Below are 23,366 nucleotides of genomic sequence, written 5' to 3'. Positions count from 1 at the left end.
CTTTTGTTTTGTCATATCTACTTCCAGGTCACGCTTATTTGCTGACTCTTTGCCTTTTTTCTTTTCCTTTTTTTTTTTTACAATAACTCCTTGTGTTTGCACTTCATCTTTCTTTTACCACTTCTCCTCTCCTCCGTCTCGGTTTCCCTCCAAACCTACCTCCCAACAACTCTGGTCTTTATCCTTGAAGGCCATTCACCTCTCCGCGGCTGTTCCTGCCAGTGCCGAGCAGTAAATTCCTGGGCTGGTAGGAAACACAAACATGCACAAACCAAGGGGTGAGCAGTTCAATCAGAAGGGGACCCTTCATCACCCCCCCACACCCTCCCCGGCGTCTCGTGTTTCCACCACCTTTCTCCAGGCATCCATTCATACAAAGAGTCTTTGTGGAACTGATTCTGAGGGATTTTCTTGAGATCTCATTCCACATGCATCATATGTATAATTCACCGTGTTTGTGTGTCTGGTTGCTTTGCCAGTCAGCATGGTGTGAATGATAATCATATAATTGGGGTCTCCTTCAGCAGACATAAACCAATGTTTGAACCAAAAGAAAAATGTGATTACAGTGATTGTGGCAGACTAATGACATGTTGGTTAAAGAGGGTTTATTATTAAAATGCCGATGACCCGTCCTTAATATAAACTTTGTCTGACTGATATAGCCACTGCCGTCGTTGAATGCGACTGAACAGTTCAGGGTGAAGTCCGTTAGGACTCATGTCAGCAAGATGATATCACATACAAACTAAGAAGTTCAGAGTACAGCAGTGTGCAAAAGGATTCGTATGACGTAAACTTTATTCACATTTTGTCCTTGTGCAATCACAAACCTTAGTTGTTTTGTTGGACAGATCAATACAAAGCAGCACATATTTGTGAAGTACGTGCAAAAATGCAGTTTGTTTGATCTTTAACAATCACTCAAAGTGTGGCATACAATTGTTTTTAGCCCTTTTTATCTCCATTGATAACACGCAGTTGCCTTAAAACTCAATCCGTAATGGACAGACAGCAGGTCAGGGATAAGGTTTTGGAAGTTTGAAGGAAGATTTTATTTTAATGGTTGTCCATTTACCAGGGGGTCTGCAACATTCGATCCTTTACATCTTCCATGATAACTCTTAACTCTTTGTACTTTCTGACAGTTAAAAAATAAGAATGCCTTAGTCAATAATTTAAGTACAATTCTGTGAAGTCTTAACTCAATGTCTGGAGAAAAGAATACTTTTTCAAGGCACAGTGTTGGAGAAGAACTTCTGATTCCCAAACCCGTCATCGGCACTGATTCTTGAAAATATGTAATACTATTTTTACTTTTCCTTTTTGAAGGAGGAAGCTGCCCCTCTCACAGCCTCCACGTCAAACTCTGTTCCACATTGCTGAGCCAGTGGAAAATCTGATGTCCGCTCAAGAAACAAAGTGGTGAAGAAAGATTGGCTGACCAAAGGACGAAATGTTCATGCAGCACGTCTTCACTGATAGGGACCGGCTTATGTAACCCAAATAATGAGGCATCTTCTTGTTCCCATTTTCCACTTGCCTCGAGGCACATGATTTCCACGGGCATTTCCAACACTGCAGAATTTACAGTTAACTGTTTGGAAATGACAGATTTTGAGGCTTCGTTTTTGTTTTTTTTTTTTCTCTTCCATTCTTCTCGGCTTTTCCATCGTGCTTTGTGCAAAGATCTTCATCAATTCAAAGCCCAAATGCAAGTAGGATGTTGCAGCAAAGTCATTCTTGGTTAGAATAGCAGACACATTCATGCTGTGTCAGTTGCGAGACACTTTCCAACTGAACCTGCAATTATTTGTCAAGCTATCTCGTCTCATGGTGTGTAGAGCTCTACCCCAGCAATTAAAGTTCTATGTTGGGAGCAAAAAAAAAAAACAAAAAAAAAAACACATACTCACCACAAAAGCAATCTTGGTGCCTATGAAAAAAAAAAAGTTCTAAACTTTTTAGTTCTTCACCCTTATCTTAAAAAGCATGTGATTCTTTATCAACAAAAAAATATAGAAGTTTGTTTTGAGCGTGTCTGTGATTTACACTGAATGTGTCCACCAAACCCCTAAAGTTTTGGCACGCCTCATCACGAATGCTTACTCAGACTGCGTGAACAACACATTTGCATGCACAAAGGACGGTGACACTTGACATTTACTGTAGTTCACGAGACGCTCCAGAGCATCTGGCAAATTTCCACAGAGAAACTGAGTCAACAGCAAGGTTCATGGCAACAGCTGTGGAAGGGAAACGATCGGTCTGACCAATTTGAAAGCACCGCGGCCCTCGAAGTGCTCAAGCGTTGGAGATCATTTTCCCTCAGATTACAAGGAGGGGGAAGATTTGTGCCAAGATTTTCTAAAGTTTTTAGGTTCCCTTCTGCTTAGTAAATATCTTTATTCCAGTTCGCTTTAAGTGTCAGTAGAAATTTTTTTATAAATCTTGAAAAATAGGCAAACTGCAAATATTTATGAGGGGTCATCTTCTACTTTAATTCTGTGACTTAAAGCTGTTTACACAGATTAAAATTGAGCTTGAAGAGGCTAAGCCAGTGGTTCAAAAATGTTTTTTAACAAGGATCAGATCGACAAATACTAAGAACTAATTGTTTTTCAGGAAGGAGAACAAAGGTCCTCAACTCCGTGCTATATTTGATTGGAATAATGATTTCTCTTCTCTTGCAGAATATTCTACCCAATTGGCAATAATCACAAATGATGGCAGTTGGGTGCATCTCCTCAGATTTACAGCTTGCAACCGAGAACACGACTAGATTTGGTTTGATGTCATTCCCAGACCTCGTATTTGAATTTCACAGGTAAATAATAACCATAAGCACTTGTTCTTGGTTCACTGTTGTCTGTTTCAGTTTAGCTATAGATTTGTCTGAATGTTTTCCTCTATACGTTGCGTTTGGGGTAGTTTTCTATTTCAAGCGTAGCTCGTTTTTGGGCGAAAAGCATCTTTATGGGGGTGGCTTATTACCTCGTCATCAAAGTTTATAAGCTTTGCGTACTTTGTAAATTGTTCAGCCAAAAACAAAATGCAATCCAAGTACCACAGAACAGGAATCTTGGAGCTAAACTGAACAAACAAGCAGTAGCAGCCCAAGGCCAAATCCAACTAAATGAATCTATTTTTAAAACTGAAACCAAAAACATTGGCGCCTGACAATAAGGAAAGTGTTACGGAAAATTAACAAGTTCTGCATGAGGAGCACTGTTGACATTTAGATTTTAATGGTCTCCCGACATTCACTTACATAATTGCTTTCTGCCAGTTTTTTTTTTTTTCGTCTTCAAATTAAATTCCACTCATGCACTTGTTGACTTTGTGGTCAGTTATGAGATTAGGAGATCAGGCCCAGAGTTGTCAAACAGCTTATTGTCTTAGGTTTCGCAAGTACTGGAGACAGGCCGCTGCTAGTTTAGCTAAGTCTGAAGATCACAAGTTAATTTCGTTAATCTGGGATTTTTAGGCGATTATGTTTCTGCCAGTGTATAAAACTCAATATATAATCAACTCTTTTGTGGCTAAAAAGCAGCTCGTCTCCCACGCATGAATTAAAGATGCCCTGCTTAAAGTCTGCATCCATCTTCTTGCTTTCAGTTACTTCCATGAGTTCTGCAGTATTTGAGCATGGGGTAAAACGGGAGGGATAACGCAGGAACTGACAGACTTGTAGGCAGAAAGACAGAAAACGGGCAGCTTCACTGTTTTGGTTGGAGGAATCTGCTCAGGGTTAGCCGACATAAAACTGTACAGACTGGCAACTCTGGAAGCCAACCAAACCACTGAGGGTCAGCTATATATAAAAAATAAATAAATAAATAGTAGCGGACATAAAAATAGATTTATGCTTTATCTTTTCTGCCACCACTTTGAAAACCTTGCGAGTAAAGCCGCGCAGATCAGCTGAGGCTTACATCACTGCTTCTGCATGTGAAAAGGGAAACATCAGCACATGAGATGGACTTTGCTGAAGTTTTAGAGCAGGGAATTGACGGTTCAAAAGGCACACGGGCGGGTACCTAACGCACTCAGGCATGACGGGCTCCAGCATTTCACAGTTTGTTCAAAAGTTTATTACATCTTTTTTTTTTTTTTTTTTTTTTGCTTGTCTGTGCAACTAGTTATCTGGTTCCTCATTTTGCTTTTCGCTAAGCCATAGAAGTTGAATCACACACTTATTGCGCAAGACTCCCCAGTGGGAAAAAAAGAAGAAAAAAAAGCCTTTTTCCTATTCTGCTTCTGTTCCCCTTTGACTTCTATCTGACACAGAAATTCTGAAGTGAAATTTTCCACTGTCGGGTTGTACGTACACAAGCACAAACTCATTGACCTTTTTAGATGTTTACACATCTGAAAAGATATGTGGTTCTGTAGACTCAGGGCTATTGTGTTAATGATAAATCCCATTATGTTAAAACGACTAGTGTAATACACAGCAGTTTGACCTTAGCTAAAGTTTGTTTTCAATCGTGGGATATTAAACCGAGCTAAGAGAACCTAAAAATGGCCCACTTAGCCAAAGATCATTTCTCAGGCTTGATCTTTTTGTGAATAGAATTTTTTTTTTTTTTTTTTTTGCACATTTCGAACTTTAATATTAACTTTTATTTAAAAGAACTTAAATTCTTCAACTGTTTTGGACCTTAAAATGCTTACAAATACACCCTCAACTGATGGGTAAAGGGACCAAGGGAAATTATAAGAGTTAATTCAATTCAGAAAGTAAAATTTTAATACAGATTCATTACAAACAGTAATATTTTGTTTGTTTTCTTTAAATCTTAAGTGAATGTATAAGACCAATCTGTTTTTAATACAGAAGTACAGTTTAGGCTCTCCACAAAATGGAGAACCCGACAGTTTGGCTTGACAAGATCCCTTCCCTCGAGGCTAATCTACAAAAGGCCTTTGCTTAAAAGCAGTTTTAAACAATACTGGTTCATGGAAAGTTAAGTGGAAGGGGAAACTTGTGGTAGTTTGCATGAGTGATTGATTTAAGACCTACCACACAGATACATCTGTTCTCATTGTGTCCTCACTAAAACTGTGAAAATGGAACACATCAACTCAGTTCTAAAGCTCCTACACAGGTTCTTGGCAGCTAAGAGTACAGACTTTAACATATTTTGATCCCAAGCCATTTTATAAACAAACTTAAATAAAGGATCAAATGTTTAGATTGATCAAATGTTTGATTAATAATTAATGGAAAATAGATTTTCCACAAGTTTTTATTCTCCCACTGTAATTATTGTAAATTATTCAGTAATACTTATGGCTTGTTATAAGCCATAATCATTACAATTGACAGATATAAATGATTAAATTATATTACAGTGTAGAATAAATCTATATGAGTTTATTTTTTTAAATTGAATAATTGAAATAAAATAAGCTGTTAAATCATATTCTGATTTTTTTTTTCTTTTCTTTTTTTTTAAGGCGCGTGCACATGCAATGTATTCTAAGTGTAGAATACACTTGCTCAGTTAGTGTTTGACTGGTAGCTGAAGAGATTGACTGCAGCTCAGATTGTTACTTGGCGCTGCTCTTCGTGCTGCAGTGACCCAGTCAGGGTTATGTTTGCCGAAAATGCTACTTCTCATGAGTTCTGGATAATCGCGAATAATACAGGCATTCAATAGGGAGCAGAAGAAGAAAAAAAAAAAAGAAAAAACCGCGCTACATCATGGAAACAGTGACGTCAGGTTTGATTAAGCGTTGAGGGAAGAGCCTTGTGTTGCAGACAGCAGGACTGCAGAGACAACACAGTGATCTTTCTGTGTGTGCTTTTCACTGGCTGCCTTAAATGATGGAGGGAACTGCTCAATAATCCTGTTATTATAAAGCGACACGGGAGCGAAGAGGGAATACGAGGGGATCATGACGTAACCGTTTCCATAGGCGACTGATATGCTGGCTCGACCAATGGGAATCCACACCATTGGTCCGTACCCATCCTCCTTTTGACGTGCATCACATGTCCCTGGCGGTGTAGTGACAGCGGGGAAGTCGGCAAAGCAAGTTGATTCTCCACAGTGTACTTCCGCCTTCGTTTAAATCCACGTTTGAGTTCGTAAGTGTTCCCTTACATTGTACATTTAGTCTGGACAATAAAATCAACAAATTAAGTTGAAAATGTCGAAATCCAAGTATTAATAATCAAAAAAAGTTTAAATGTTCAACTTTAATTATTAGTGCATGGTATATGTATGTATAATTTATCCTCAGAGGTAGATGGAGTGCAGTGCATAAACAAACTCAAAATGGAAAAAAAGAGGCTTAAAGTATCGCGAAGTGGGTTTTTTTTTATCTAAAAGACAATTATTTTTATTTATATTTCTGTTTATCATTTAGTTTTACAAGTTAATTGTACACATTTAGTTATTGATTTACAGTGTTGTAAAGGCAGTTATGCACCAGTTTGCCTCTTCTAAGAAGAAAAAAAAATGTTGATTAGCTTTCGGTATTGGAAATGTTAACAATTTTTATAAAATTATATACAAGAACACTCAGTCACTTTGTTCAGTTTTAGCTCAATTGTAGCGCCGTCCGTTTTCATCACTGCACCAAGTGGTTTTCTGACGAGTGACCAGCGGCCGTCGAAGGGGAACTCTCTTGACGCATTAGAAGTCTTTGGTTGTGGCTGTGACAACGCAGTGGGCGGGGCCTTACCTCAGATCGGGGCAGAGAGTCTAGTCTTTGGTGAGACTGAGGGGGAGTGAAGAGAGAAACGGACAGGGATTGCTCTCCATAAAACGGGAGTAAGTATATTTTTCTGGTTTATTTCCTTACCAAGGTGGCAGAATGTAGCGTGCTAGGAGAGGCTTCCAGGTGTTCGGAAGCTGCATTCAAAACCAGGTGCTGTAAAAAAAAATCTTCATTTTGGGTGTGCAGTGATCAGCGAGGGCCAGCGTCTGAAAGGGTAACTGCCTACTGTACCGAAGCTAACACCGTTAGCTATCGTTGGTTATATCTTGGTTCGATACTGACATTGGGCGTTTCATTTGCCAACCCCAGGTGGCTCATAGTAGTCGGCGAGGATGCTGCCATCTTCCATTTGCTTGTGCTTAATTTTACGTGACTCGTACTCAGCTCTAGTGTAAGTTTTTGGACTTGTCAATCAATAAGAAGCACATTTTTTGTGTGTATTTCCCTCATTACAACCAGTATGGGCTAAGGCATGTGAGCTAGTCGGCTAACAGTCGAATGTTGAACGTCAGCCAGGAACGGCTTTTTAACGTGTGTTAAACGTTAAACTCGCGACGATTACTTGCTTGCTTTAACGGTTCGTGAACCGTACACTCTCTAACTGCGCTTTAAGCTGAACATTTCCCGTGAAATGTGTTGAAATTTAATGGGTTAAACAAATTAACACTAGGTTACTCCATGTAACGTTGTCTGACTCATTTAACGGCTATACATGGAGGCAATTTATGTTAGATATGTAGCGTGTTGCCGTTGCTATCTTGTTGTAAATTCGGGGGACAGTGTTCTGTGGATTCCGCGTGCAAGCCAGTCCTCGCAGCTGTCTGTCACCCCAATGCAGCCGCAGTAAACTTGTTTTTATAGAGGAACAATCAGTATTATTATAATTTTTTAGATACACTTCCACCGACAAACAACACATCGAGTCCCCTCTCGAGCTGTCCCGCTTTTACTGCTTTCCGTTCAGGTTAACTTCGCCGCTACCGATATTTTTTCTGCTCCTGGCAATCAACCGTTATTTAACGGTTGAGTTACGGTCAGCACTGCAAAATAACATTTAGGAACTTCGGACCTTGAGACAGCCACCCTTAAAACTTTTGCGACTTAATGGAAGCACTAGTATCGTATAGATTTTCTGTCGAAATTGAAATGGACTGCAGCCACCGGGCACCTTTTGGTGTGCAGTTGAAGGGATCACTCCTTATCCAATTAAAAAGCACCCGGGCTTGCTTCAGCGCCAGCGGTGTCCCCCTGTGCTGCCGAGGAGCAAGCCTCTTTGTAATCACCCTAAAAATGCATGTTTGTTTCTTTTACGGTTAAAATGTTACCCTGCGTTTCAGTTATCTAAGGTCTTTTAGTCATCCTAGAGTACAGCAGTTATCTGTGGACTCATTACATAATTTGTAATGACAGCCAAGCCAGAATGTCTTGAGGTTTTATTATAGAAATGATAAACTACTTAGATTTAGTGCCAGTCCAGACCAGGAAGGTCTGAATTAGACTCTACAATGCTCTAAGAATAGCTTTTATATGACTTTGTCTTTCTCAGCATAAAGAAATTTAAAAGTTGTTTATCGATTCACTCAGATCATCAGTCAGATCCTCTGAGCTCTTTGACTTCAGACTGTCGCTATCTGTCACTCAACGAAGGCAAAATGATCACTTTTCTTATTTGTTGCCCTACAATCTCTTTGTTGTGACTTAGGATGGAGAACTCCGCTCACCTTGAAAGAGTAAAAAGACAGCAGTCGCTCCATTTGCTGCTGTTTTTCTTTAAAACGCCTGATTACCGCTAATGCGAGGCTTAGTTTTGGAAGTTACTCATCACACCAAAGTGAATTTGGGGACTTTACAGAACAATTGTTTTAAGGTAGTAGGGGTGTTGTGTCTGGAGTCGGGCTGTTTGAGTGTCATGGTGATAACCTTGAGGATAAATGCAGCCGTTGCACTCCATTAAGACAGAAATTTAAAGCAAAATGTGTAACATGAATTAAGTAGTCATATAATATAAAAATAATCTAACGCGTAAATGACTCTCTTTTTATCATTATGATATAGTTATAGCAAATATAGAAAATAAGCACCATATATGTAATTTTTGAGTCCTTATTGGTAGGTGTTACAACTAATTCAGGTCAGACAGTTCTCAATTTTCAAACAATGCTAGGGTGAACTACTCATGATGAGACAGAGGAGAGTTGATGAGCTCAAGTTTTAGTGTCGCATCTCAAATTTACACCGTGAAAACGATAAATATAAAAAAAGAAAAAAACATAAATCTTCATTTCTAAGTGCTGAGTAAAGGGTATTGTTTTAAAAAACCCTGGTCATCTTATGAGTAAGGGGACATTGAGTCATGTAAACCAGCACTGGAAACTAACCATAGTGTGTTGTTGTTGTCATGTGGTAGAATATATGGTACCATGAGACAGAATGTATTCAGCATCTCATGTACTTGTGTTGGGAGTTTTGCTTGTCTATCGGTGGAGACTGTAGGGCCAAGGCTATTCCAAGCAGTGGTATTATGTTACATCTCTTTCGAGTTACCCATTACTACTCAGTCATTCAAGTCTTTCTTAACGTATGATTGTAGGCATGTCTTGTGGGTTGGTTTCTAACATTTTTGGAGTAAAAAGTCTACATTTGGTCTATATTATACAACTCTAGTGAGTTATTCAGAGATGTAGTTAGATTTAATGGGGTTTTTTTTCCCCAAGAGTATTTACATATTTAGCATGTTTTTGTTACAGTATTTTCGGGGGAAACATCTGCCTTACAGAATCACAGTTGAGCATAATTAAAGCTCTTTTAAAGTGAAAACTCTTAAAATCCAAGCTTCTGAGTTCTCGCATTCGTATTGTGTGTCAGATCACGGAAAAGTGTGCAGGAAACATTTTCTGGGTGAGCTGTCAGGTGGTGCGGCCATCACGGCATTGGATTAGTTTCACTCAGCGAAGCACTGAGTGCAGGTGGATGTATTAAATCCTTTTGTGTGGAGTCGAGGTGTTGTCCACTTGAACAGGAATTTATTTGTAAAGTACTCTCATGAAATCTGTTATGTCATAGCACTGAGTGCTGCTCGCTGTCATTTTCTATCACCAGTGTTGATTTTTTTTTTTTTTTTTTTTTTTAAGAAATTAGTCCAAACCTTATGCTTCAAGGAATACAACAAGCACGGTGGTGTTGTATTAGTTATTTCAAATGTTAGTTGTAACATATGGGATGCTTCCAGTCCTATGACCTTGAGACTCTGCAGATTTTTCAGAAAACTGCTTGTGTGACTCTTGTCGTCACAAGACCGGACACACTGTATAAAGATGACGCCGGCATCACAGAAGTACGGAGTCGTGGTCGCCCTGTTGGACAATGCAATGAAGTGACGCTTATGTCAACCACCCACCACTTAGCAGGGTCCAGTCCCCATGCACACGCTGACACACGTAACAATTCACAGTGGATTATGGGAGAAGTTGAGTAAAGCATCCCTGAAACCATGACGATTCAAGTGCCGTGCTTCACAGTTCTGATGTTCTTTTCCTGGAACGTTGTATTTGGTTTATGCCAAACATGTCCTCTGTTGTGGCATCTAAATAATTCAATTTTAGATTTATTTGGGGGGAAATAACCTTGTTCTACATGTCTTATTGTCTGTGCTCTCTTTGGCAGTCGACTTTGACAGGGAATGTTGGAATAATCTGAAGACATTTATTTCAGGGATTTGAAGCTTGGCTTGGAGATGGTGCTTTCAGCTTCTTTGAAAATGACTTTTTTAGCAAATAGCTAAATAGTTTTAACAGCTTCTCATTTCTTTTTTTTGACGTCCCGTTCTTAACCACATTGATTATTTACAAGATATTTTAGTCAAATGGTTCAGGAAATAGTTTATTCATTTGTTAATTCAGGCTAAGTAGAGATTTTTCTGTCACTTCAGGGAACAATTGCCTGTTATCCCAGATGAAAGAAGTGCCTGAGAGCGGCGAATGTGTTGCTGATGACGCCTCTGACTGTGCGCTCTCATCGACTGGGTGCCTGACAGCTTTTTCAGACCTGTGGAGAAGTTCCAGTCTTGGGGGTGAAGCAGCACTCCCAGCTGTAAGCAGGGCGGCGCAAGGAGGGCTAGGTGTCTCTGCCTGTGCCCTCCACATTTACATGGCGTGACCCAGTTCAGCTACGACTCGCTGCGGGGGGAGGGGGCGGTCTGGGCGAAGCTAAAAATACCACATCTCGCATTAGGCAGCTCCTCAGCAGAGGGATCCCTAGAACTGCTGTCCTCGACTTTCGGCGAGTTGTTGGCACGTGGAGGTGTTCAAACTGCCAGAGGGTTTTCCTTATCGTGGATGAGGAAGACCACTGCCGTCCCGTCGGCTGCCCGGCTTCCTCTCGCGCAGCCTCTGGGTGGAGGAGGTCTCAGCAAACGTCTGATGTGAGATAACGCTCGAGAGTCGCAACTCTTTGCGCCTCAAGGCAAGTCATCCGACAGAGGCGCGAGGCTGAGGCAGTGAAGGGGTTAAGTCCAGTCACTGTCATTCAACCATACCACGCCAGCTGTTGGCTTGGAGATCCAATCACAATGATTTTCCACTGTTGTGACATGTGACCCGCTCTGCAACCCTAAACTGAAGCGGCGTAGCGAATGTTGGCACGTCTTCATCTTGGCATTGTTGACGCTTGTAAAGGCTGATAAAGTAAGCTAAATCAAATGGATCCAGGTCAATAAAACAATTAAGATTGCATTTATTTTTGCCAGAAGAGCTGAGATCTTCACCGTTTATAGTGAAATTTGTGCTACATTGAAGCTTTGTGGCACATCCTGTTTTATAAAGCAGTGGAAACTATTAAAACATGGAATCTATTTTGTAAAATGCTGCTGGATGAATGAACTGTAAGGTGCAACATAACAAAAATAGCAACCTTAACCACAGTACTAAGGCACCCTCAACAAAGCACGAGCCACAAATATTCAACACCTTTTTTTATGTGGTAAAAGGAGAAACCACTGTAAGAAGTAATGAGTCAGTCTAGGCAACAAGTTCAAGGCCGTTTTCTGGACGTAGCCTGGACCGACCACAAGGCCAAGAAAAATACTCAGCCTTATTTTTCAGTGTGAAGCAGAACAGCAGGAGCGATGAGTTTCACTGAATTTGCATAAAAATATAAAGCATGTATTATGTGAATAGAGTAGCGTTTGTTTAAAGCAGAAAATGAATAATTATTCCTAGAATACTACTGTCATGATGATATTTATATAGATTTAATATTCAATACATAACTGTAAGCCATTTTTGTAGTGTAAACATGTAAATATTTAATTATATGTGGTGATCCTTTAGTTTATACACCGTGACTGTGTTTTTGCTACTGGAAATAATTCTGGATGTCCACACAAAGGATAAATGTAGCAGTTTTCTTTCAGCCAGCTGACCAGCAGTGACAGTGGGGTTAGGTGCAATTCTGTTATTCTCTGGGTCTTGCAGCTTGAGAAAACTTCAGTCTTGTTTTTATTTCAGGCATATTGTAAGAATTTAAACCCTTGAAATGGAATGACAGAAAATTAAGTTTTCAAATACTATATGTTTAACATGATGGCATAACCTGATACAGGTAACTAGTCCGTGGAGAACAAGCTGCAAAGTAACTTGGATTTACCTGTAGTTTGAACCGTCAGTCCAGACAGAAATGTCCAAATCCTGTTGGCTGGAAACTGACCAAACAAACCTGCTTTTTAAACAGTACTGTGAAAAAGTGTTTGTTCCCCTAAAGTCAGAAATAACTGTTATGAACCAACATGAGGAGCAATTATTTTTGAACATAGTCCTAGGTTGGTTTGACTAGCTTTTGCCCTTAATGAATGAAATCATTCAAAAAGTGCTTTTTACATTTACTCAGATTATCCAATATTGACATTTGTGTAATCATCTGAAACATTTAAATCGGACAAAAAAAAGAAGCAAAAACAGAAATCTGTAAAGGGGTAAACACTGGTTCACATTACTGTTTGACTGGGGAGCTGCAACATTTTAGATTCTTATCATTTAAAGCAAATTAAACCCTGCATTAAAAACTCAATGTACAGTCAGAACAAGGGATAATTTTTTTTTAAGCTGTTATAAACACTCGATCCTGTTCAGCTGCAGAAACGTGTTGGAGATTTGCATAGATTCCAGTTGTTACCATTGACATATTTTTACAGTCTGTTGGGTTTTATTTAAAGAACCACATTTGTTCCATGCCAGCTAATTGCTGTTACTTCAATCTGTTTAACTGAGCCCTTTGACCAAGAACCTTGTATAAAAGCTGCATTGTATTTTCATTAGATTTCCAGATGAGAAGGCCTTTTTATGCTCGGTCCAATTGAGTTTCAGATGCGTCTTCTCTTTCACTGCTAATGTTATTTGCCCAACTGGACATATTGCGTCTTGGCTCTACTAAACTCATGTGAACACACATGTTGACAATCTAAACCTCGTAGATGAACCATCAGAAATGATCTGAATCCACATGACGGAGAATTTTATTCTGCTGTCGAAGTAGCATATTTTTAAATGAACCGTTTTTGACATGCGTTAGGCGCCCGCTAGTGCACTCCGCACACAACGGAGTGCACTTGTGAGGGCAGGAGCGTCACCCTCGTTTTGTAACACCCCTATCTGTATGAGTTTATTTATATTCTGTTTTAAGCGGGGCTGTGTGAACTACATATGAAACGTAGCTGTCTCTCTGCCAGCACAAGGCTGAAGAATTTAAAAGGATATCTGACAGTTTAGCCAAGTTACCTGGGCTTCATGCTGGTTTCAGTAAAATCTTAACTGTGGTCCTCTATAGCTCAACCTTTAAATTGATTTAAGAAAATTCTGCGGGTATTTACTCAAGCCCCTTATCTAAGTGAAATATTTCTTTTTCTAGTTTTGTATGTACAGTCATGTTTTCTTCCCTGTTGATTAAATGCACCAAAATGAACACTACTTCTGTATTTCTAGCAAATACCCGATTGGTACATATTTAAGCATTTTTCAATGAGTTGAAACAGATTTTTATGATAAGAAAGCTTTTCTAATTTCCAGTTTTCTTAGACTATAAAACATAAAAGAAAAGCTCTTTGATGGAGGTAGTAGTTTGAATCTAACAGAAAATGACGAAATTACAAGATTAAGCCCCTTGAAGCGTCTTATCTGAACTATGAAACTGAAAAGTTGAAGTTCTTGGGTCTGATGCATTTAATCATTAGAAAGTACTTGACCTGCTGATCACTTATCAGAAAGGATCAAAGAAAAAGTGACCGTCTTTGATCTCTGCATGCCTGATTGAATCGTCCACGTGATCCTGTTTTATGTGGCTCATCAAATTCAGCATAAAGATACCTTTTATCTTTTTTTTCTGGTTAGAAATTTTAAGTATCTCTTCAGGTAAAACTGGATGTTTTGTGTGTGTGTGTGTTTGATCCCTGGGTGAAGAAATTGAACAATAATGCGAGAATCTAGAACTCCTCATCTGAACCGCCTTTATTATTTCTGTAAAAAGCTTAATTTCATCCTGCCTTGATTAAATTCCAGCATACCTCTGTACCTGGAAGAGCAGTTTTTATAAAGTATTTCTGTACAATAAGAAATGAAATACTTAACCCTTTTATATTTTCTCTTCAGACCTTGATAGAAATGTTCAGGGAAGTCTCCCTAGTTACTGTGCATATTTTGTCTGAACTTTATGAAAACAATTCTGATGTCCTTCGTTCTCATGAACCAGCCTCATTGTGTGTGGCTAATTAAGTGGTGGGCTGTAGCTTTGTACTGTTAGAGTAGAATCTGTCTAATCAGGAAGTCCTGATGACGATTTAACAGATGACGTTTCCTGGGGTAATTACACAGCAGAAAGTCTTTAGGATTTTCTGATTCTGTAGTGCTGCATTGTTTGTTTGTTTCAGTGACAAGCCTATAACCTATAATGTTTTAAATGGACTTGTCTAGGTATTGTCTAAGATTGCTTTATTTCTGTTGCTTCAGTGATCAAAGTGAACATCCTGTTTGGTAGCTGGGTGAAAAGGGCAAGAAACGCTTTGAAATGCAAAATCAAATTCTGAATTCACCAGAAGTATGATACGTTGAATAGTAGGAAAAGCATATCCCAGATTAGAGCAGAGCTTGGAGAAATATGTAAATTGTACAATGGATTCTGAAACTTAGCCACCTAACCAGACTTCAGTGTCTCTACTACTAAAATAAATACCTCTCTTGGACATTAAGGGAAGTTAGCATCCATTCAAACAGCCAAAAATATTACGCCTATGCAGAGTGTAAATGCCCAGCACTTGAAATATAATATCCCTCCAAATATTGCATGCAGTCCTTGGCATTTCTGAAATCTACTACATTGTGCAGCTTTACGACAAACACCATTGTTGCACTCTGTTCCTGCTGGTTTGTAACTAAAAACAATTAAACACCCATTTCAAAATGGTACTGTTTTTTTTTTTCTTCTTTTTTTAGGTTGATTTTTTTCTTTTTCTTTTTTTACAAACCTTTCTTGCTCCTGACAATTAGTGACTCCTCAGGATTACATTGATCAGAAAAGGCTGCGTAGGTGGGATATTCTCAAATATATTCAGGTTGGTTTTGGTGTCTGTGGTAGTCAATGTTTCCACAGACTCATTTCTTTTGTCAATCACATCACAGTATGAACTCTACAGCCATGTCACATGCAGCACAGCTGACTGTTCTCTTGGTTAAACTTTAGTATCTTGCGCTGACAGTGAAGTTTCTCCTTATCTGGTGTCTATTGGTTGGACTTTGTTGTGTTATTGGTGAACACACTGAATCTTGTAACCCTGCATTTCTGTCCCCTAATAGATTTTGTAGCTGTGCTTGCAAGTGCATTTACTAATATGGACAATTTTAACAGAACAATAGTTACTGTAGTTTGTAGTTTGAATTGTCTGGATACAACAGAGAGCATTGTGAACATCCTGTTCACAAGGCAAAGAACCCTTTTTGTCCTTCACTGAGCTCAAATTAGACAAATTTTTCTTTTAATTTGATTTTTAATTTGGAGATGTATTTGGGAGACCCATTTTGTTCAGTGTTGCTCACAATTGTTCTCAGGTTTACAATTTCCCACTTTTTTACTCTACACATAACAATATAATTCAATAAATTTTAATATCTAAACTCATTACACTTTTAAAAAAATAAATATTGTAAACACTGTAATATGTAATAGCACTATTGTATTCAGATTCGAAGGCATATGTTTAGCAAATACCAAATTCCACAACAAAAATCCTTAATGTCAGCGAAGTTGGAGTAAAAACACACTGATGGTCTGAGGTCATCAAGCTGTGATTTGACTTCCTCCATGGAATATGATTTCAAACATCAATATTTTAGGCACCAATACTTGTTACACCCTTAGAGGGTTTATGGGTAGAATTATATAAATTAGATTTTCCTTCCAAACTTTAAAGATTACAAGTGTCCACTAAGACAGTCTTTCAGCTTTTTAAGAAAGCACAGGTTATAAGGAGGTTTAACGCACTTTTATTAAAAAAAAAAATGCCCGTAGACCAATTAAGATCAATTATTTCCAAAAGCTAATAGTGTGCTATGTTATCCTTATACACTTCGATTTAACAGAGAAAGCATTATATTAGGAAAATTTAACAGTAAAAAAGGTCGGAAAGATGTGTTTTAATTGTGGTTGAACAGAAAAAAAACATGTTTTATCATTTCCTTTGCAAGATGTCTCGGCAGTCCTGTGGTTTAGTCTCGAGTTTCTCTTCTGTTTAGGCAGATTCTAAATGTTTCTTGCTTTACTAAAGAAACTGCAAGTACATTTTATATTTTAAATCAACAGCTAAATATTAGATGGTTAGAGATGCATGCATATAGGTTTATCTATGAACAGAAGAGTATAGCACTTTAGTTCATGAGAAAAATCTTTGATCATCTGTTTAGAATTACAGGTAAATATTTTAACAGATAAGTTGGGGGGGGGGACGTCTACTCTTAATCTTAATTTGAGAAGAGAACGAATTACTTGCAGGCACATTATGTTCATTAAAGGTATTTTAAAATCATTATAGGACTTCTAACTGATCAAATTAAAAATGTTATTGACTTGTTCTGCCAATTACAAACCGAAACGGTTATTACGCTCATGGTGCTTTTAGAACCACTCTGGGAATTTCCAAAAGTGAGAATTTCTGTTGTTCGAAAAGCAGATGGCTCGTGATTCCTGCTTACTGAAGGTTTTGAGGTGCTTGACAGTTTGGGGCCTCCTTTGTTGCATGTCTTTCCCTTTTCACAGCGCTGGAGAACGTTTGAATAGAGAGCATTTCCACACAGACGGGCAGGCCAGTTTAGCATTCAGTCCAATGTGGCTCGGCATTGAATTCATAAAATAAGCAAAGTCTTCTCTCAAACTGAACGGCCATCTGGATGGCAGCAACTGTTGCTCCAGAACCTGTACGCAACATGCGGCTTTCGATGCATCAGCACAGATTACCAAGAATATGTGCATAAATTTAAACAAGTGACCATCACACACCTTGACCTTTTACAATAAACCAGATGGTCGGTTGTCTTTTTGCCTGAAGTTTGAAGTGTGATTTCTTAAAAAAACAACAAAAAAAATCCTCAGTTTTCATGAAGGTTTATTCTTTTCTAGTTCCCCTCAGTCAATATTGGATGAGCTCCAGACGAATCATTCTAGCTGTTTGCAGACCGATTAAATGCCAGATTAAAACTCAGTTGAGCTTTACCCTCCTTTCGTTTTTGTTTTCTCCCACATGGCCACATGAAAACCTGCCCATCAATATGATTGGTCGGAATAATATCTTGGACTGGTAATAACTGGCAACGCCTTTGTTAACCTAAACTTGTGAACATTGTCATGTTTGGCTCACTTTTGAAATTGACATATAAAATGAGGATGTTTTCAAAATCAGTTGACGTTAACTTCATTTGAGTTCTTCAAATGTAGTTCCCATTTGGACTTTGGAAACACGACGAGGACAAATGTTGGAATGTAAACTTCGAGCACAAGACTTACGAATAACAAACGTATTTAACGGAAGCATGTTCGGTATAAGTTGAACTTGGGAAAAGGATTTTATATTCTTTTAAGATTTAAGAGAATTATCTAAATGCTGTTTATTTTTGCTACATTTTGAATTTGCGCAGATTTTGAAGCATTCTTGTGATTACCTTGTTCTTCATCTTTTGGGTTCACAGACAAATATAGCTGGGTATGATCAGCAAAACAGTGGAAAATATTACTGGGTCTCCTGACAGTATTGCCTGAGGGAAGCAGACTAAAGTGTTGGTGCTTCTACGGAAACCTTCAAAACTCGGTTTTGTATTTTGCAAGAATCTCTTTAACATGAAAAAAAAAAACCCTTTCTATCAGCATATCACCGCAATGGTCGTAATTGCTGTGACTAATGAATACAATTTTGCAGCTGATTTTGTGGTTGTGTACATAAAGGCTCATCAGTGTTGGCGCGGTTTAGTTGATGGAGCCATACTGACCATGTTTCTCACTTATTTTTAATTGCCACACTCATTCAGCTTCGTGGTGCGATCACGAGTTTATGAAAGGTTTCTAAATTAAATGGATCACTGATGGATGAACTTCAGATTTGCACATCTTCTTGGCACATTAGTTTGTTTTTTAGTCGCTTCCTCCATTTAGTACACTGACATTATTTCATGCTGATTTAAATAAGATATAGCAATCTGTATGCTTTTGATAGGTAAATGTGAAATGCATTTAAGGTGTGCTGGTTATTTTAATTGCCTTATTTTTTAAAGGATTAGTTAGGTTTTTATATTAATTTTACAGTAAAATGAAATATTGTTTTGCTGTTTTCTATATGTAAACCTGAACTTGTTACCTGATTCAGCCTGTTGCAGTTCCTGTATCTCTAATTAATATTCCAGTCTCTTCAAAACAAAGTTATTACCATAGTATCAAACGCTTTGTTTACATCTTGTAGATTCCCAGTTATCCACACCATGGCAATCCTATGTGCTTGATTAAAGTCAGTCGCCCCTCTGTTTTTTTTTTTTTTTTTTTTTTTTTCCCAAAAGAATCTCAGCTTTCCTTCGCTTTTTGTTAGAGGTTCTGAAAGGACTTAATGACGTAGAACAAATTCAAGAAATGCGTCATTTATTTGAATTTTAAACCAAACCAAAACTTGTTCACACGAAGAAGGAAACGTACTCGCACAAGCCATGCTGCATCCAGATCTGTGCAAAACGAAGCTTTCTAGTGGTAAACGTAACCAGTCAACAAGACGACAATGCAGCCTGGTGGTTTGACAACTATTTTCACACTGAAAGAAAGTTAATTGGTCAGCAGAATACCAAAGTTATTTGCAACCAGAATGAGTATTTGCTTTGTGTCAAGTCGAATCAGTGGAGAAGCTGGTGTAGTTTGTGACACATGCCAGTAGAGATTTTATAATACAGGACTATTTGAGGGTATTTTGTAACTTTGGACCTTACTTGATGATGAGTTCAACGTGTGAAATCCTTGTTCTGCTTATGATACTACTTGTGGAAAAAAGAAGTTGGTTGGGTGGGGTGCTTATTGGGGGGGGGGGGGGGCAAGCAACATAAATTCACTTTCCAACCAAGATCAGCGACAACTATCAAGGTTGCTGTTTTGTTTGACCCTTCTCTTGAAGCTTGAAGCAAGTTTTAATTACGAGTATGAAAACAAACAGACTGGCCCCAAAAGATGCTCTATTTAGGCTGGGAATGTGTTTTAAAGATTCTCCAATCAGCCATGCTTCATACCACAGCTAAACGCTTTCGCTCTTTTGAACATTGTGTATCAGGGCTATGTAGACAAAATGTTTTCATAGTTCTAAGAAGTATTCTATGAAAACATCACTACCTTCCCTGCTTCTAAAATTAAACTTAACAGTGTTGATGTTCACTCTCTGATAGTTTGCTCTTGTCTTTCAGATCTGCTTGCAAGGTGATCTCCGGCTCTGCGGGCGTTCTTCAGTCACCATGAACGATTAGGAACTCGGCTCTCCAAGGGATATAATGGCTTGTTTTGTAATATCCCTACACCACCACCTGACATGTGACTCCAGCTGCCTGTAAAGGGCCCGTCAGCTGTTTATGGGAACCATCAGTGTATTTGCACTCTTGAGGATTTAAGTTTTTTTTTTTCCTCTCTTTAAAAAGGGACAACACTTTTCTGTTTTAGCCCCACTGTCGGGTCAAAGCAGCAGCGCTTTGCAAAAGACTGAGTTGGCAGCAGAAAGCAAGGCAATGGCAAACAACTCGTACAGTGGGGTGAAGAACTCCCTGATGGAGGCCAACCATGATGGGGAATTTGGCTGCACACTCAAAGAACTGCGCTCCTTGATGGAGCTCAGAGGCGCTGAGGCGATAACCAAAATCAGTGAAACTTATGGAGATACTCAAGGACTCTGCAACCGTTTAAAAACATCAGCTATAGATGGTACAGTATTGCTTTTTCTCCTGTTTTGTAAAAAAAAAAAACATTTCCAGTAGTGGCAGCTATTTAGGTGGTGATGACGTGCAAAAGTATTTTCAAGGCGACTTGTTGCTATATGATACATACCTTGTCTTCACTTCCTTGGAAACGCTCACATGCCAGACAGGTGGCCGGGTGGGCCGGCTCTGACCCGAGGCCTATCCCGGTCTATTTCAAGGCCGATGGTTCTGTCCCTCACACCCTCCTTTCACCCCTCAGTCTGTATGCGCATGCGTCTGTGTGTAGGTTTCAGACAGACCAGCTGTTTCCCTGGGCACAGCACCAGTCTTCAGGCAGGTCACACTCCCACGTGCGGCGAACCAAACAATGAAGCTTTCTGGGTGTTATCATTTTTGCTCAAGTTATTTTACAGCATCATAAAACAGTTTATGCCATTTCTAAAAATATTCAGCTTGCAGAATATCCAACTGGGGTGTGCTTGTCACTGCCCCCCTCCCTCCCTCTCCTCCTACCTCTGTATGAATTTGTCTCTCCGTAGACGGTCGGCCTAATCGTCAGAATGACCTTGACTGAACTCTTATGGGAGGGGATTTTCAGTTTGATCCCAGATTAAAACGGCACCACATATTCACTGTAACGGCAACAGTCGGCTGCATGCTGTGCCTCAGAGCAAGGAAAAATCTTCCTGGCCTCCTTCAATCGGACAATAATGTGATAAACACCGTGCTTTACTGCAGCGGAAAACATTTCTCATCGCAGCTACAGTCATTAGCTTACTTTGTGAATCGTGACCTTTCATTTATTGATGGTGGAAGTGGTGCGCCCTGTTTACGTTTCAGCCTTTTTATCAGCCTAGAAGTCTCTGAGCTGTGTGAAGTATAAGGGAAAAAAAAAAAGAAACGGCAGAGAAGGAATTTAGTGGTTGTGAGTGTGAGTTGTCTAAACACGCATGTAGCTGTGTCGTGTTGCTGAACGTTTGGTGCCGTCATATTACTAGAAGTGACATTGCTTGTTTTGTAAATCCATTTGTCCTCATCTGCTCACCCCTCTGTGTACTGGTATGTCGAAATGAATTCGAATGTCTCAAATCTTAATTCTTTTCACTAACTGCATAAAAAAATAACTCACTTATTGTTATTCAAGGGTTTATTTTTGTAAATTTTGACTCTCGCAGTGAATAAAAAACAAAAAAGAAGTAGTTTCTCAGAAAACCAATAAAATGAATTTCAATACAGTATACGCACTCAGTACTTAAAATGTGCTCCTTTTTTTTTATGAATTTACATCAGTGTGACATGACATGTAGGCAATCAGCCTGTTGCTCTGCTGAGATATAATGAAAACCCAGGTTGCTTTGATAGAAGCCGTCCTCTTGTCTGTGCTGTTGGATCTGTTGTGTCCCTCTTGAGAATACTTCACAGGTTATCTATGGGGATTAGGTCAGGGGAGGGCCAGTCAGCACAGCGACCCCGTGGCCATTAAAGCAGGAACTGGTACCTTTGGCATTGTGAGGAGGTGGCATGTCCTGAAAATAAAATCGTCTCCATTAAGCTTGTCAACAGGGGTGAAGCATGACGTGCTGATGTGCTGACGTTTGGGCCACAAGCAACCTGGTTTCAGTGCCTCTCCACATTCTTGGATCTTCATTTTAGATGAAATGCAGCCTTTATTTTTGATCTGAAAAGAGAACTTTGGGCCACAGTGCTACAGTTTACTCCCTTTTCGCCTCACCCCCAGTCAGGTGGCTTTGATGTTGCCTCTGGTTCAGAAGTTGCAACAGTTGTGGCCCATGTCTATGTTCCGGCTCTTGAAGCTCCGACTCCAGTCACAGTCTGCACCTGGCGATCCTCTTGCTAAATTGTTGAATGGATTTTGCATCACAATATGCGTTGCTAGTCCACCTGTTTCTCCCACAGTTTCCTTTCTCTTAACTTTCTGTGTATGTTCTTGGATACAGAACCCTGTGAACAGAGCAGCTTCTTTATCACTTGCCTTTTGTGGCTCACCGTCTTTGAGGGCATTGGCATAACGGTCCAACAGTAGCCACCACCCTCAACGCTCGCCCGCTCTTTACAGGGCACATTTTCCTTTCATGTGCAAGTCGATTCACCAAGACGATGGGTCATGTGTGCTTTCAGCTCTCATATCTGCCATTGCAGAAGTAAAAGGGTGTGGCTTTCAACAGTCAACGTAACCTACGGGGGTTTCCCAGAGGGGAGTTCCCTCGGGCCGAGCTCTGTCACAGTTCTCTTGCACGTTGTCCAAATGCATTCGCAGCTTTAGATCCGAGCAGAGCAGAGCACCATCCATGTCAAATTATCTGCATCAGATCATATTATATCTGTTTTGTGGGCTCTCAGCTTCTGCTTCTGTCTGTACTTTGCACCAAATCAGTCTTTCTGTAATTCCTCGTTACCCCTCACAGTTCAGAGGTAACGGGTTTAGTACAACCTCCCACAGTTAATCAAGGGTGTAATGTTGGTGGCTCAGTTTCAACCCTCAAGTCGGTGTTGAAATCTTTTAGTTGATCTTGAAGTGTAAAAAAACCTGCCAACTTTGTATCGAAAGGTTGGCAGGATAACTGCCAAGTCGGCAGTCTTCCCCACTATGTGTAGACCTTAATATCACTGTTATGTATTATTGGCATTTTCTGAGAAACTATGTTTTGGGTTTTCATTAGCTGTATGACATAATCATCTAAATAAACCACGTTAAATGCTTCAAACGTGCGTAATTCACTTTTGGAATATAGCTGTTAATTAATTTAACTTTAATCAAATTTTGCCAATTTTTTTAGGATTGTCTGTTTCAATATTCACTGTATCCTCAGGTTTGTGAAGGATTATTTCGAGAAATTTGACTAGCAACTGTTGAATCGATTTCTTTTAAGATAATTCGAGTCCCCAGCTACTTCCTAATTCCAAACCTGACCAATTGTTTTGTTGCAGTTTGACTCAGTTTCAGTCCATTCTGTCATTATTGGCATGGGAAATTAAGGCATCATGTAAGATTATAAAGGCTTGACAATTGAAAAGGGATTTATAATTAGTTGGTCAGTCATTTCTCAAAGCTCTTAAGCCAATCCTTTGCTAATCCTTAACATTTCCAAGCTCTCGCTCTCTCTTTTTTTCTTTCAGTGTATGATTGAGCTGCTGTGGCTGTTAATCAGT

At 39.3% G+C, this 23,366-nt stretch overlaps 1 protein-coding gene across 6 annotated transcripts in view; it reads left to right on the top strand.

Moving 5' to 3' along the window:
* Nucleotides 1–23,366, top strand: part of atp2b1a (ATPase plasma membrane Ca2+ transporting 1a) — a 103,185-nt gene that overhangs the window by 52,581 nt on the left and 27,238 nt on the right. For 2 of the 6 annotated variants that reach the window (XM_015010804.2, XM_088003478.1), the window contains exons 1-2: nucleotides 6,679–6,785; nucleotides 19,692–20,199. In XM_015010804.2, coding sequence (XP_014866290.2) covers nucleotides 20,007–20,199 — 193 coding nt within the window. In that variant the 5' untranslated portion in view covers nucleotides 6,679–6,785; nucleotides 19,692–20,006. Of the gene's footprint in view, nucleotides 1–2,712; nucleotides 2,828–6,678; nucleotides 6,786–19,691; nucleotides 20,200–23,366 lie in introns of those variants that run through there. The other 4 variants (XM_088003479.1, XM_088003476.1, XM_088003477.1 and 1 more) reach the window with 3 other exon arrangements.

Source organism: Poecilia mexicana, unplaced genomic scaffold (genome assembly GCF_051168715.1).
Source record: "Poecilia mexicana isolate PSO_F unplaced genomic scaffold, ASM5116871v1 scaffold_23, whole genome shotgun sequence".
NCBI classification, from domain to species: domain Eukaryota; kingdom Metazoa; phylum Chordata; class Actinopteri; order Cyprinodontiformes; family Poeciliidae; genus Poecilia; species Poecilia mexicana.
This window is presented reverse-complemented; position numbering and strand designations above follow the sequence as displayed.